The sequence below is a fragment of the Columba livia genome, chromosome 15 (genome assembly GCF_036013475.1).
Source record: "Columba livia isolate bColLiv1 breed racing homer chromosome 15, bColLiv1.pat.W.v2, whole genome shotgun sequence".
Lineage (NCBI taxonomy): Eukaryota > Metazoa > Chordata > Aves > Columbiformes > Columbidae > Columba > Columba livia.
In genome coordinates, this window is record NC_088616.1 from 12722279 (window position 1) to 12738258 (window position 15980).

General features: G+C 59.5%; 2 protein-coding genes across 2 annotated transcripts in view; one reads left to right on the forward strand and one right to left on the reverse strand.

Moving 5' to 3' along the window:
• Window positions 1-3895: 3895 nt before the first annotated feature.
• Window positions 3896-9414, forward strand: GRAP (GRB2 related adaptor protein). The gene is made up of 5 exons (XM_005504461.4): window positions 3896-4278; window positions 5437-5534; window positions 6734-6856; window positions 8248-8416; window positions 8652-9414. Exons 1-5 carry the CDS (start codon window positions 4201-4203, stop codon window positions 8835-8837), a joined length of 654 nt encoding a protein of 217 aa, XP_005504518.1. The 5' UTR covers window positions 3896-4200; the 3' UTR covers window positions 8838-9414.
• SLC5A10 (solute carrier family 5 member 10) overlaps window positions 9354-15980 on the reverse strand; it is a 40632-nt gene continuing 34005 nt past the window's right edge. Inside the window, exons 10-15 of the mRNA XM_065031316.1 lie at window positions 13987-14094; window positions 13432-13582; window positions 11171-11339; window positions 10326-10541; window positions 10068-10149; window positions 9354-9880 (exon numbers count right to left, since the gene is read on the reverse strand). Coding sequence (XP_064887388.1) covers window positions 9714-9880; window positions 10068-10149; window positions 10326-10541; window positions 11171-11339; window positions 13432-13582; window positions 13987-14094 — 893 coding nt within the window. The 3' untranslated portion in view covers window positions 9354-9713. The remainder of the gene's footprint in view (window positions 9881-10067; window positions 10150-10325; window positions 10542-11170; window positions 11340-13431; window positions 13583-13986; window positions 14095-15980) is intronic.

A 15980-nucleotide genomic window follows, 5' to 3' on the forward strand; every position in this document is an offset into this window, starting at 1 on the left:
GAGGTTCAGAGGGGCCTGATCCTCCCACGATTGACCATGCTCTCTCTGTACTTATTACACCAGGATGTAAACAGTGACACAAGCTCCTCGATCCAGGCTGTTCTTTACAGAGAAGTATGGTTACACACAAGGACAAGTCCAATGCTCAGGAATTACTGACATGGCCTCTGCTCCAGCAGGAAAGTGCTGCCTCTGAACTCCTGTTTACTGCCACTGATATGACATTTTCTACCCTAAGACGTTGTTTCCTCTTGGTGTGGGGGCTCAGTGGGGCACCTGCTTCCTCCAGAGACGGAGGATCCCCATCGCATCCTGTGCCCCGGGTGTGGGTCGGTACCGGTCCCCAGACACATAGGCAGCAATGGGTGATGTGACACCTGTAAACGGTGTGTGCATCAGCAGTGCCAGCTGCTGACCCCTGAGCCTGGCTCTATCCATGTGCAGCATCCTAGGCGTGAGCTTAAAATTGGGCTGAATCCCTGCAACCATCCCCAGGGTGGCCAGCCCTGCTGTTGGGGTCACCTCCCTGTCACCTCGCTCTCCATGTCCCAGCACTGGGGACAGCCTGGGGTAGTAGTTGTGTCCCAACAAGCAGCCTGGGGCCAATGTTCCCACCCTGCCCAGTGTAGGATGTTTATTCTGGTCTCCAAGGTCTTGCTGGGGGGCAGCTGGTGGCCGGTGGGATGGATGACCCATTCTCCTCCCTCCATCACCTGATCGTCTGTCCCTCTTCCTCCCCATCACCTCATCTTTCTGACTCTATCCCCAGCCAAACACACCAGAGTTGTGAGCTCCATCCCCAGCAGTGCTGAGCTGGCAGCACCAGGGCTGCCTTCCCGGTGAGGCAAGAGGAGTTGCCCCACACCCGGTGCTCAGGCTTGTGTGCGTGGGTGTGAGGACAGCGTCACGGCCATGGCAGCCAGCCCGTGACACACTTCTTGGCTTGGTGGGCAGCTCTCCGCTACCGGAGACAGAGAGAGTGGGAGGGGAACAGGCTGTGGGGTTTTCTTCTGAGGAGAGATGCCCGTAGTGTCACACCAGCCCTTTTCTCTATGGCTCTCTTGGGACGGTGTTTTGCCCTGAATTTCTTTTTGCAAGGGGCAGCACGGCATGTGTTGGGCTCTCTGTGCTGATGTGTGATGGGGCAGAATCTGTCCCTGTCCCTGCTCACTGGCCAGAGCAAAGCCCCTGTGCGCACAGGGGGCTGCAGCAGGAGCCAGCTCCCATTATCCAGCCCTGCCACCATCCAGGCCAGGCGCACAGCCCCACAAAGCCAGGCTTGAGACACCCCCTCCTCTCCCGTCCCCCTCCCAAAATTGCACCTTGGGCCACGGCACTGCAAGGAGCTACAGAAGGAAGCAGCCAGAGAGGAGCCCAGAATCGCCTCTTTAACAAAGCTCCCCGGGCCAGCAGCGGAAGGGGAAGAGGCTCCCCTCCCTCCTCTTCCTCCTTCCTCCCTCGCTGCTGGGGATTGTGCAGCCAGGTAAACACAGGATGTTGATGAAACAGGCTCGGCAGATTGGGCAACCCGGGAGGTGGCTCCCAGCATCCGAGGGGAAAGGGTGATGCCAGAGCCGGCTGCACTTTCCTCTGCCTGTCCTTGGGGATACAAAACTCTGTGTGGAAAGAGCAGCAGTGTGGGCTGATGGTGTCACCGGCGCAGGGTGGGCTCCCTGGTTTGGCTCCCTCCCACCCACTGGGCACCCTTGGCTGAGCCACTGCACCTCCATGGCCCTTGGGACTCCCTTGCAAGCCGGCTGATGTTCACAGCTTGCAGCCCCAAGCACCTTGCTATACCCAACCGAGGTGACCATGGGGCATCTTCAGGATCCCTTTGAACACCAGGGCCATGCAGAACACAGCAATGGGGGTACAGACTCTGCCAGGATTGTACCACACCAGGCACTGGCTCTGCACCCACCGCTCATTGCTGGCACTGTGGGGACAGGCTCTTCCCTGCTCCGGTACAGCATGAGCTGTATGAAATATGGCTACTTGACAAGGCACAAGAGGGAAGATAAGAGGAAAAAGAATTAAAAAACAAACTTGTTTTGATGCGTCTTGGATGTCTCAGGCTGGTGGTTAGTCAGTCCTTGGCTTTCAGGCTGAGCCTTGCAGAGCTCTGCAGCACAGCCCCATGGCTGTCAGCCGGGCACCACGGGGGACCCTTCTGCTTCTGGGGGCTCCCCTGAGTGTGGGATGGGGCAGATTTGGGGTTGCTCGTGAGCAGATGGAAGGATTATCCCAGGGGATGAAGCAGAAGAGACCCAGCCCCTGGGCAGGGACAGCAGGCAGGAGCCAGGCAAGGGAAGGGAGGACAAGGAACAAGATGTGATGCGGGAGGTGGCTGAACAAGGATGCCAAAGGGGCTGCCGGCTTCTTTAGAGCATTAGAGCAGGGACATGTGGCACTGTCCCCAGTGTCCTCAGTGTCCCCCTGGACGCTGCTGCCACCTGCTGGCAGGACCCAATCCTGCTCCGGTCCTCAATCTGGCCACTGCGCCAAGTCTTTGGGACCCCTCTGTCACCCACTGTGCTGTGCCCCGCTCCTCTGCACACAGGGCAGCTTGACACCGTGCATGGCTCCAGGGCTCAGCATCATCCAATTTGTGCTGGTAGATACTAGGACAGGATCAGGCCCTTGGCCAGCAGCAGAGTTGGAGCAGCAGCTCTGCTGGGGCCAGTTTCTCCAGGGAACACCCAGTTCCATGTCTCTCCAGGGCTACAGAGGATGCTCATCCCAAGATAGTGTCTTCCTGCCTCAGTCCCATCCCCTGGGTCTCACTGAACTGTGGAGATCCACTGAGTCCCGTCCTCCTCGTGACAAGCGTGTGCATACCGAGCCTCTTCCCACGGCCTCTCCTGCCATCCCCAGCATTCCCAGAATTTCCACTTCCCCTGGGACCTGCTGGGGATAACTGTCGGGGACCAGGGCCTCACTGGGTCAGGGGACACCCAGGGCCACCCTACACATCCCTCTCCACTTCCCAAAGGTACCAAGTCCCCAAAAAAGGCTTCAGGTGGGTGTTATATGATGTTTGCTTTTCAGATGCACTTGGGAAGTGAGTTAAGGTTTGAAGGAGGCGAATCACCAAGCCGGTGTCCCCCAGAGGCCCTGCGCAGCATCGCAGACTTCCCCATTGGGAATGACACCCCGCATGTGAGCCCTGTGGACTCAGTGCTGGATGCCCATGAGAGGTGCAGGAAGTCTAAAAGGGATTTTTTTTCCCCCTAGCCCTACAAAACCAAGTTGGAAAACATCAGCTCCCAAAGGCCACAATCCAGAAAGCCAAAAACAACTGTACTGAAACTTCGCTGTTCAGACGTGGGACCTGGCACATGGGTTTGGTCCAATTTCCAAAGAACTGTAGAATCATAGAATAGTTTGGGTTGAAGGGACCTTCAAAGCTCCCCCAGTGCCCCCCCTGCCATGAGCAGGGACATCTTCACCAGCTCAGGTTGCTCAGAGCCCCATCCAGCCTTGCCCGGGATGTCTCCAGGGATGGTTCATCCACCACCTCTCTGGCCAACCTGGGCCAGGTTCTCACCACCTCAGTGTACAGAATTCCTTCCTCATGTCTGGCCTGAATCTCCCCTCCCCTTTAGTTTAAAACCATCACCCCTCGTCCTGTCAAGCAGGTGTTTGCCTCCACCCTGCCCCTCTGTGCCTCTGCCCATCCCACCCTCCATAATCTTTTTTCTGCGAAAACAACTATTCCCACCGAGCCACCTTTCAAAGGCTGTGCTGGCAGCTCAGCCCTTACAAACCCTCAGAGTCCCCATCAGCACTCCCGGCCCATGAGCCGTGCTCTTCAGGCTTTGCCCACATCCTCAACCAGCCCATCACCATCCTCTTTCCTCTCAAAACCCCACAGCTGCCCAACACCGCTGCCCATGTCCCACCCCAGCCAACACTTTGGGGTCCTTTTACAGTTGGAGCCCCTCGCATCTGGGTGGGCTAACGCAGCTCCCCCTCCCACCTCCCAGCACATCTGGGAAGCTGTGCCCGATCGTGTGGTGCTCACCGTTTCGTCCCGGCAGCACTGACATCAGCACGGCTTCCTGCCACCGTCACCACCACGCTGCGCTCATCCCGTACCCCACAGCCCCACACTGCGGGGCAGCAAGCCCCAGGCAGTCCCCCACCCTGGCACGGTGGCCCCCCTGGGACCCTAACCACCGCCCAGTGACAGCCGGCGCCATGGAGTCGGTGGCTCTGTACAACTTCCAGGCGACGGAGAAAGACGAGCTGCCCTTTCAGAAAGGGGACACCCTAAAGGTATGGGGAGCAGAGGGGTCACGAGCCATGGGGGGTGGGTGCTGCTGATTTGGGGGACAGAGCGGGCACATGGAATGGGGTGACACTGGCGCCTTCATCGCATGTGGCTTTGTTGCCTCTTTGGGGCTTTCTGTGTGGTTTAAGGAGCCATCCCTGAGGTTTTCGGGGTGTGGAGCAGCACCCCCAGCAGTGGTGGGCACCACTTGTCTGTGCCACCAACCACACCTCTGAAGAAGTCCCACCTGGGACAAGGCACGTGGCCTCCCTGGCCATTGGTGCCACCAGCTGTGCCCTGTGGCAGCCCCCGAGGGCTGGGACATGTTTTCCTTGCCCCTCAGCGGCACTGGGGGGCTGCAGGGACCATGTGCCCACCCAGGTGCTGGCATTGGGACGGGCTCTCAGATGCCAACCTAGCATCCCAAAGAGCTTCAAGGGGGCTCAAAACATCCCTCAACACACCCCCAGGGCACTGTGGCCCTGCGGTTGGGACAAGGGCACCCGCTCCCTGCCACTCTGCCTGGCTACTCGTCCTTCCCTGCAGGGCTGATGCCGAGATGCTGGTAGCTCCTCCTGGACCCCGAGCACCCAGGAGCCCCCCGCAGATGAACCCAGCCCCGGGGAGGCCAAGGACACAGCCTGGCTGTAACTCAGGGCCCCAAACCTGCTATCGTGCCTGTCCCTGCCTCCCCGGCGTGTTTTCCGCGGTGCTGTGCCGCGGGGTTTCAGATCCTGTTTGCACAGCTGTGCCGGGCCCCTGCGGGGGAGGCTGGAAAACAGTGCCACGCGGAAGCGGGTGTCAGCACCCCTTGCTCGCAATGGGGCATGTCCTCCCATGCAGAACCCAGCTGTCACCACCCCGGGGGGACACAGGGGGCTGGCTGCCACCCCAGTTCCTCCAGTGACAGATTTTACCCCCTTCTCTGGCCAGGGGTTTGGGGCACCGCTGGGCACTCCCCAGAAACCATGGTGAGCCAGACCAACCGTGAGCCAAGCTCTGTACAGGTCCCCCCAAAACCACGTCACCTTTGTCAAAGCCCACTTTTCCCCAGGTTTCAGTGGGGAACGTGGGGTCTGGGGCAGCGGTGGGGATCCCGCTTGTCCACTCTCCCATGGGGACAGTGGCTGGGCTGACACCTCCCTGCTCCTCTCCTGCCTTAGATCCTCAACATGGAAGATGACCAGAACTGGTACAAGGCTGAGCTGTATGGCCGCGAGGGCTTCATCCCCAAAAATTACATCAAGGTCAAGCCACACCCGTAAGTGCCATCCCATGGGGATGGGGGATTCGCAGCCCCACTCTGGTAGCACCCACTGGCACCAGGATGCCCTCTCCCACCACCCAGGCAGCAATCCCAATGGTGTGTCCCAGTGCCCAAAGGTCTGCCACAAGCCAGGGTAGTTCCCACATGTGGGGAAACCGAGTCACAGAGCCATGGGGTCTGCCTGTTGGGTCACTCTGCCATTGCCAACACTGACAGGGGAGACAGGAGGCAGCAACGTGCCCATGTCCCCCCAACACTCAGAAATTCAACCCTCACACCGGGTTGCCCGCTAAATAAATGATAATTGGGGAACAACAAAGCGTTATGGGATTACGACTGCATTAGGCACAATCCTATTACCATGTTATTAAAGCCCAGCATAATCCATCCCTGCTTTAACCTATGTTTTATGTATCATTATCCCCTGGTAAATCACATTTAAATGCCATCGCAAAACCTGCTCAGGGCTGTGGCTGGGGAGCGGGAATGTGTGGGCTCAGGGCAGCCTGGGGCAGATCCTGTGGCCTCCCCAGTGTTGGTGGACAAACCAGGACGGGCGAGATGCAGCTTCTGCCCTGCAGCACCCGCGGGGATGGCACCGGGAGATGCTCTGTGCTAAAGTCCATGATTGATCATACAGGGGACAATTTTAACAGGCAGCAGAAGGTGTCTGTGGGCGGGGGCTCCCAAATTCACAGGGATTCTGTTCCTCCACCTCGCTCTGGCAGCTGTCAGCAATGCAGGCAGGAAGGGTTTCATCCTGGTTTTCTGCTCTTCAGCCCCCCCCACACATAGCATGTGGCAGGGCTGTTCCCACACGGGGTACATGGGACGTGGGGACAAGTGCGGGGACAGGCAGCAAAGTGGAGGATGAGGTCTGTGATGTGGGGAGCCGGGTGACAGGATGCGGTCACAGTGTCGGTGATGCTGCACAAACCCTGCATGGGGACACGTGAGCACCTGCAGCACCCTGCTGTCCCCCCATCTCCGCCAAGTGCTGTGACAAATTGGGGGTGGAGGGGAAGGGAGAAGCCGCTGTCGGGGGGTCACAGCCCTGTGGAGTGCCCAGTAGGGATCCCACTCCCACCTGCACCAGGGCTCTTGGTACCTCCATCCCACGGGGTGAGGGTGTGGCACCGGGGTGTCCTGGGGTGTCGGGGGGTGTCACATGGCTGAGCCCGGTGTCCTGGCAGGTGGTACGCGGGCAGGATCTCCCGGCACCTGGCAGAGGAGCGGCTCCTCCAGCGCCAGCACCTGGGAGCCTTCCTGATCCGCGACAGCGAGAGCAGCCCAGGGGAGTTCTCCATCTCCGTCAAGTAAGTGGCCATGGGACATGGATGGACAGATGGTGGGGTGAGCAAGGGTCCCCTGCAGCCCCCAATTTGGGATCTGAGGCATCAAGCCACCCTTGTGTGTGCTCCTCAACATGGAATTGGGGAAGGGACAAGCTCCCTGCCCCGGCCGCCTCAAAGGGATTGGGGGCTGTGGAGCTGCGTCCCCGGCACATCCAGGCACAGCCTCACACAAGGCCTTCCTCCGCTTCCTCTCCTTTCTCTCCTTCCTTTTTTTTGCTCCTCTTCCTCTCCTTCCTCCCTTCCGCAGCCTCACGCTCCACCTCCATCCCCACCACTTCCTGCCTGCACCCTGCCCGCACCCTGCCTGCACCGCTGGTCTGCATCGCTGCCGGGGTCCCTCACTGGGGTGCCCCTAAATCCAGCCATGTGGGTAGCGCTGGGGCTGGGGCCCAGCTGCCAGTGCAGCCTGGGAGACATGGCCTGGAGGAACAAGGTGCCCAGAGCATCCCCAGGGACGAAGGGCTGCAGCATCCCAATGCCACAGGGATGATGATTTTGACATCAGCACCCTGGGCTGTACAACGGCAGAACCTGTCCCCAGGGCTCACACCCCACTGCTGCCCCTTCCCTGCCCAGGGCTGGGGTGGCAGGAGCTGGCCCCAGGCCAGCCAGGCACTTTCTCATGCTGCTTAATCTCTAAGCATTTAAGAAGGTTCTTGCCCATAATGAAAGGGAGGAGTGTTCTGCCATGCATCACCATCACCAGCGTGGCTGGGTCCCTGCCCTTGCCTGGGGGCCTGGCAGCAGCGGGTCCTCACAGAGTCTTCACGCCAGCCCTGCATTGTGGGGGGACCCCAACCTGCCACCCCCAGGTACACACTGAGGGGGTGGTAAGGGACATCCCAACCTGCCCTGTCCTCCTGTGGCTTGGGGATCCCTGGGGTCACAGGGGATTCGGGAGGATTCAGTTTCCTCCCCTATGTGCCGAGCTGAGACCTGCAGCTCTCATCACACTTTTCTCAGAGATGTCCCATAGTTGTTTCCTGGTCAAAGCCACCTGTCCTGCATGTGGCCAGTGCTCTGCCAGCCCTGACCCCACGGGTATTCCACTGTCCCAGGCTCTGAGCTCCCTCTGTGTGTGGGATGAGCTGTGTCAGGTCTCAGCTGCTTGCATGCTGGGGATAGTTCACCCACTACCTCGCTAGCAGGGTCAGGAGTGACCCCAGTGCCACCGTCACCCCTAGCCATGGCATTACAGCTGCAGGGGGACCTGTGGGCACAGCTGTACCCCCCACAGCCCCTCCAGATCCCCAGATCAGTGAGCGGCCCCTGGGCTTTGCTTGTGATGCTGGAAGAGGGTTGGTTGCTGCCCCCATCCTGCAGCCGTGGTAACATCTACTCTCCTCCTGCAGCTACGGGCAGGACGTCCAGCACTTCAAGGTGCTCAGGGAAAGGAATGGCAAATATTTCCTCTGGGAGGAAAAGTTCAACTCCCTGAATGAGCTGGTGGATTTCTACAGGACGACCACCATCGCCAAAAAGCAGCAGATTTTCCTCCGGGACGAGGACCAGACCCAGGAGGTAAGTGTCAGACGATGGGGCTGTGCTTCAAGGTGGCGTTGAACGTTTCCCCAGCTCCCATCTCCCATCCTCGAAGAGACACCTCAGGTACCCCCTCACCCTGTGCCCTGGTCCTTGCTACGTGGTGGCATGACCCTGTCACACTGGGGACTCAAGCAGTGCGACCCAGTGCAGAGGGGCCAGTAGATGGGGGCACCTCTCCCCCCGCCAACCCCTGCCCTTGACTTTCCTCCAGGTGAGGAGACCCAAATTCGTGCAAGCACAGTTTGACTTCTCGGCCCATGACGGCTCCCAGCTGCCCTTCTTCCGCGGGGACATCATCGAGGTCCTGGACTGCCCCGACCCCAACTGGTGGCAGGGGAAGATCTACGGGCGCATCGGCCTCTTCCCCCGCAACTACGTCCACCCCATCCACAAGTGACGGGAGCACCACAGCCCCCGCTGCCCCCACTCACCGGAGCTGCTTTGCGCCCACACACAGACCACACGTCCCTCTGTCCCCACGAAGGGTGACTGTCCCAACACTGGGGCTGCCGATGCATGTGGTCCTGGTGCTGTGTGGGCTGTGCCATTGGTAGAGTGATTTCCATCCAGGGGCTGCCTGGCTCCCGGCACCCCAAAACATCAGCCTTGGCTCTCTGTGCTGCCCTCGACGCAGGAGACCCCAATGGTCCCAGGGCAGGCATTGCCTCTGCCTGTGGGTGCTCTCCGGAGTGGGAGCACAGCGCATTGAACTGGGGCCATAAAAACTTATCTGAAGCCGTGACCCAGCAGGGTGGCAGCAATGGAGGGGATGAGCACCTGTGCCCCAAACCTTGGCTCCTCTCTGGACCCTGGAAGCGAGGCCCCAGGTAACACTGCAGAGGGGTGTGGGGGCTCAAGGCTGGTCTGGGGAGATTCAGTCCTGCCAGTGCTGTTCATAACTGCAAATTGTGGCTTTTGTTTTAATATTATATTTTTATTTAGAGCTAGTAAAACGTGTTTGAGTGACACCCTTGAGCGTGGCTGCTCCTTTTTCAGCACCACCACAGTGGTCCTGTGACCACGTTCACTGCTTCGCTGTGGTTTTCCTTCCCCTGCAGCCCCATTCGCCCACCCCAGTACCTTCCCCAGACCCCTCCTGGGGACTCACTGACCCTACAAATGCCCACACACACCTCACAACCCCCTGGGATGCATTCAGAGTCTGTGACGCTGAGAACACCCAGTGGATTTAAACATCCCGTGTCCCAGATGTGACAAATAAAAACTATCACCCAAATCCCCATTTCTGCCCCTCTCCCAGCACCTTTCCCACCTAGGCAAAATAGGCATAGCAGAAAATATTGACACACATCAGGATAACAGCATTGATGGTGCAGACGCGGGCCCAGAACGGGGGCTCTGTGGGGTCCCCGAGGGTCACAACTGGGGGTCTCTCAGGCTTTGATGGCTGCTGGCTGCCTGGGGTGGCTGGACAGGAACCTGGCACAGAAAGATGGCAAGTGTGGGGGACAGGGAGCCATGGGGACCGGCCACATCCAGGCAGGTGGCACAGCCCTGGGGAAACTGAGGCACAGGGTATCCATGCCGTCCTGATGCCCATTACAGGCAGGGAGTGGGGGACACTGAAGATGTGTCCCCTGCCAGACACCCCCGAGGACACACTCACCATTAGTGGGTCCCTGGGATGTGCCATCCACGGAGGGTTGGGGCGGCTCCTGTGAGAAGGTCCACCAGGTGAGATCCTTTAGCTGGAAACCAGGGAGAGATTTGGTGAGAAAACACCTCTGGGACAGACCCCCCCATACGGATCCCCTGGCAGAGGTTGGGGTGCAGCTGAGTGACACACACATCCATGGCTGAGGGGGTGCGGTGGGTGGGCACAGTCAGGGGGGCCGGGGTGGAGGGTCCTGGGTGCCCCGCTCACCTGGGCCAGGGGTGGTGGGGGGGTCAGCAGGCTGCCCCCCACCACGATGGCACCCGTGATGGTGCAGAGCAACACAGCGAAATGCAGGTAGTGGATGTCAGCCAGAACGCGGGGACGCAGGTCGGGGACGCCACAGCGGGGCGGGGGGTGAGCCAGCTCCAGCCCCATCCTGGCCATTCCCAGCACCAGCCCCACCATCAGCCCCCAGAAAGCTCCCTGCAAAGGAAAGATCCAGAGTCGGAACCGTCACCCTGTGCAGGGGAAAAACACCCCAGGGAGCTGCTCCCTCCAGCCAGCCCTGGGAGAGGGTCAAGCAGCTGCTGCACATTTATAGAATCACAGAATCTTTTTGGTGGGAAAAGACCCTCAGGATCATCAAGTCCAACCGTTAACCCACCCCTGGCACTGCCCCACGTCCCTGAGAACCTCATCTCTGCATCTGCTCAACCCGTCCATGGATGGTGACTCCAGCACTGCCCTGGGCAGCCTGTTCCAATGCCCAACAGCCCTTTGGGGAAGAAATTGTTCCTAATAACCAATTTAAATTGTTCATTGGGAAAGAAACCCATACCTTGGCCAGTCAAGCCCTGGCCCAAACTTGCACCCCCTCCACAGGGGATGTCCCCTGCCCACCCCGTCAGCCATGCCACACTTGGTGCACATGCACAGTGGCACCTGCTTCCTCCTCCTCTTTGCACCAGTGACCCACCAGCTCCCCAGAGAAACACCAGTCAGACTCGGTTCCTCTCCCCAAACCCTCCAGCATCACCTCCCAGCCTCCTGAGTCCCACTGTGTCCCTGGAGCAGGGCACCCAAGCTATCTCCAGGGCCACCCAGGGTTGTACCTGCTCATTAGCTCGGGGCCAGAAGACAGCCAGAATGAAGACAGCGGTGACAGGAGGAGCCAGGTAGCTGGTGACAGCCTGGATGTAGATGTAGAGCTGGCCACCACTGGAGCTCTGCAGGATGGGGATCCAGACCACGCTGAGGGCCACCAGCACCACCGTCACCACCCTGCGAGCGGCAGTGACACGGGGTCAGGCTCCTGTCTCCTGCAGCATCACTGTGGCAGTGAGAGGTCCCCGGGTCCAGGGTTGGGTCCCAGCACTGGCGGATGCAGGCAGGTCAGCAGGAGGATGCTCGGCACCAGGTAACATCCCCATGGCCACCGAGGGTGACAATTATGCCAGTGTTGGCTCCATCTCAGGTGGGCAAGTACTCCCCAGGATCCTGCCAAGCCGGGGGCTGCTGAGTTGGGGAAACACCGGGCAATGGGAACTTTTGCTATGAAAGCCTCCAGCTGCCAAGACTGGGTGCTCTGGCCAGGTTTAGGTGATGCCCTCAGCCCAAAGCAGCCAGCTGAGAGCTGAGGACGTGCGCTGAGCTTCCCCGTGCTCAGCTCCCCCCAGCCAGACTGCAACAGAGGGGTGTGTTTGTCGCCCGTCCCCATCCTCACCCAAAGCCCTGCTGTGCCCTGCAGCATCACCCTCCTCCAAAGCAAGAGGCGTTGACCAAACTCCAGTTTTTCAGGCCCAATCTGAGCAGGCAGGCTGGGCAGGACACGTCCCAAAAGCTGCCATATTTATAGCTTAGCTCAGCTTGTTTACAGCTTTGCAGAATTACCTACGTCTCCATCTGCTCATCTCAAAAAGCAGAAGGAAGAAAAAATAAAATAAAAAAGCAATGAAAGCATCTTTAGATGGTGTCCCCCCACCTGCCTGGCAAGCTAGAAAGAGGAAGCAGCCTCAAAACACACACCCTGACCCAAGGGGTGGGAGAAAACCCCATATTTCATATGTCTTTAAGACACAGATGATGCTAAAAGGTCATGGGAAAAATAGAGTGTCTGAGTGTGGTGGGGAGCTGGGGGTGCCAGGTGGCTGTAGAGCCCCAGCACAAGATGCTGTGGGGTTCTGGGGTGATTTGGGGAGGATGGGGTGTTCTCACCACTGTGCCATCGCCTCAACACAGAGCACACAGCGAACACCAGTGGGGATTTCCAGCCACCAGCATGGCTGTGGCTGCAGCTCACACCCCTCGGCCCCAGCTCTCTCCAGTCCCACCAGTAAATCCCTTCCCTCCCCATGCGGAGCCAGATGGGGCACACGGAAGGTGGCCAAGACCCACCAATGGCTGCTCAGAAGCAACCATGAGCCACATGTCCCTGCGCTGGCAGGTAGGAAAACCTCAAACTTGCAGCTTAAAGAGCTTTCTTTTTTCATCTCCAGAACATTTATCATTTGCTATGTTCCCGTGGGGCCGTACGGCGGCGGCAGTTCACAGTGCCCTGCGCCCACAAACCGCCCGATGCATGAACGAACCGCCAGGAATCGACGGCAGCAGCGACTCCTGCCCTGGGCTGGCAAAGCCCTTCGCAAACACTCATTAACCACCCTCACGAAAGCTCTGCGGTGTTATTACACCCCTTGTCACTGAAGCCAGTGTCAGGGTGGGGCGAGGCCCCAAGACAAGCACCCCCGTTCCTCTGGTGGAGCTGTGCGAGGCTGTGGTTCCCTGGGATGGATGCCCATCCCCTTCCCACCCTCCGGAGATGGAGGGTGCCAAGAAATAGCTGCTCTCGGAGCCGCCGGACCAGCCAACCCTCCCCACAGCCCCGGCGCAGCCCAGCCAAAGCCCTGACCCAGATTCTCTCCTTGTCATTGTCACTCCCCATGCACCCCAGCACCGCACCGGGGCATTCCCCAGCGCTGACTCTGCCGCCCCGAGCGTGGCACTGCAGGTGGGTTCCTGGTCCCCCTGGGAGCAGCTGGGGCATGTGTGGGCAGCGCTGCCCTTTGCCACCCGGTGACGGTCCCCTGGGCACTTGGCCTGTGACCTTGGCAGGGAGCAGCCATCGGCTTCCCCTGGGGAACAGGCTGGAGGCAGCGAGGAACAGCCCTGCCCCTCCAAATGCCCCGAACACCCTGTCTGCCTTTCCAGCACTTTCATACATCAAATAATCCCAGGGCTTGTTTTCCTTTCATAAACAGCGCTGAGCACAGGCACTTTGCAGGCTTCCAGGCACCAAAGGCAGATCACAAAGGGCTGGACCAGCCCCACCGGTCTCCCCGAAACCCACGGTCTCCCCGAAACCCTCCTTTCCCACCTGCCCACCAAGAGCAGCTCTCGCTCGCCGGCCCCCGGCCTCAGCTTCCTCCAGATGTCCATGGTGAAGAGGGTGCTGCTGCTGTTGAATATGGAGGTCAGGGACGACATGAGCGCGGCCATCATCACAGCGATCATCAGCCCCCGCAGCCCTGTGGAGGAGAGAGAACACCAGGGAGCAGCTGAACTGGGGGCAGTGATGGGATGGGGTGTGGTGAGATGGGGAGGGATGGGGTGGGATGGGGTGGGATAACCCAGTTACTTTGCCTGAGGGTAATGCCTTCCCCTCCTCAGGCACACTCTGGAAACTCCCCTGGGGCAAAGACGGGGTTTGGGGACACCTAGCTGCACCCTGGGATGCCCTGGGGTCACCCAAATCTCCTGACCTTGTTTCCACAATTACCTATGGGTCTGCATGGGCTGTTTCATGCACAAACCCAGCCCCCAGACCATCCACAGGGTCCCCCCCCAACATCCAAGCCATGACGGGCTGCACAGGCAGCCCCGGTGTGCAGCAAACACTGGTGGAAATGGAAGTGCCCCCCACCCCACCTACCGCTGGGCATCAGCTCCACCACCAGCTTGGGGTAGGCAATGTTGGAGCAGCCCACAGCGGCCCCACACACGCGGGTGCACTCCTCAGGGTCCACGCAGCCCACAGCGTCTAGGGGACAAAAGTAGGTGACATGGCAGGACCCCACATTAGGCGCAGGCTGACCCAGAGTCCCCTCCCTGCCCCAGCATCCCCTCCTATTAGGCTGGATATCAGCCCTTCACTACAGCCACATTTACAGCCAGCAACAGCTGCCCCGGGGCGGGGTCTCCAGAGCCAGGACAGGCTCCCCCCAGGACCTGGGGACACGACTGGAGCTGCTACCTGTTCCCACGCACAAGGCCAGGTGGGTTCATGCACCATTGCAGCAATTACCCGGCATGGGCAGCACCCGGGACGCGCTGGGCAGCTCACCAGGACTGTCAACGCCCAACAGCTTCCATGTCTCAACGAGCACTGAACCCTTTTTTTAAATTTTAATTGTTATGCTCATAAAATATTGAAATGGGTGGAAATTAATGTCAGGCATAAATATGGATGGGCTGCCCGGTTCTGCATCCTCCCACCCAGGAGCACGGAGAGTCACACGGGTGATCCCCACACACAACCGGGAGCATCGTCCCAGTGCTCCCATGTGGTGACCCCCACCAAAACAGGGTACAGCCCCTGGCCAACCCCCAGCACCAGTGGCTAGGGAAGGCAAATACCAGCTGGTGACACCCCAGGGCTTTCAGTAAAGGAGTGAGGGGTGCAATGGGGTGCAGGCAGCAGACTGCAGGCAACGCTCAGCACTAAAACAGCCCAACACTACGAAAAGCCTAGCCCGGGCTGCCTTTCCCCAAGGTCACAGTGCCAGGGCCCCAGTGACTCTGTCCTCCAACAGCTGTGAGTAAAGCTGTCATCATCACTCGGTGCCTCAGTTTCCCCCTCTCTAAAACACCACGTTGTGTGAGGCTCCATGCAAATGGCTGGCAGCCGGCGGGTGGAAGATGCTCCAGAGGGCAAAGCAGTGTCTGGGTGTTACAGCCTAACCGAAACACCCGCCCCAGGGCTCAGCTCTGCCACCAAACCGCTCGGTGGGACCCGGCAGCGTGCAGGAAGCAGGAGCCAAACCCATGGAGAGCAGTCGGAGCCCCTGAGCTGGGAGCAGAGCCCAGTGTTGCTCCCCGCTGCCTCGTTTTGTCATTAGATCCCTCTGTTAGAGTTAGGAAATTAATTAGCTTGTAATTAATGCTTCCATCTGCAGCAAGGAGGAGCCAGCCCTAGTGCCGTGTCTGCGCCAGGTGCTGCCTGTCCAGCTGGGTCAGCCCGGGGCGATCAAGCGAGGACATCCGCAATGGGGGGACCGACCCGCTGGGCCACACGGGTGCTGAGCTCTGTCACCCTTGCTGTCCCAGCAAAGTGGCCACCACCGCTTGCTCAACAGGACTGGGATTTCACCCAAAATACCCGGTTTTGCCTCCAACACCCTCAGCCTCTGCTGCACCCCTCACTGTCCATGTCGTGGTGTGGAGGTGATGTCCCACCACCAGGAAACCCCTGCTGGGTCAGCGCAGCTTTTCCGTGTTGTCATCAGCTCCATCTGGAAAACCACCTGAGCCCATTTTCAGTGGGAGCCAAACGCTTCCTCCCTCCGTGCCCTGATCCCAACACACGGTTGTCACATCCCTGCATCCCCCTGTCGCCGCTGCCACCTCCTGCACACCACAGACTGGAGCTGGGCACAATCTGATGCACAATTTCATACCGGGAGGTGGGCAGGGGGGTGATTTTATCAGCCTCTACTGTGCACTTGCATAAACCCTTTAGTTCCAACACAAAGGGAGAAAAGCTACTGTTTCCTCTCAGCAGCCCAAATGCTTCCCGAACCCTCCCTGAGCTTGACCCTTTGCCGCACCACGAGTCCTGGACAGGAATGGGGCAGCCGGGATGCCGCGTGGCCACCATGTCTGTGCCGAGGAGCACTTTGGTGGCCGAGCACCCGGACAGACAGGTGG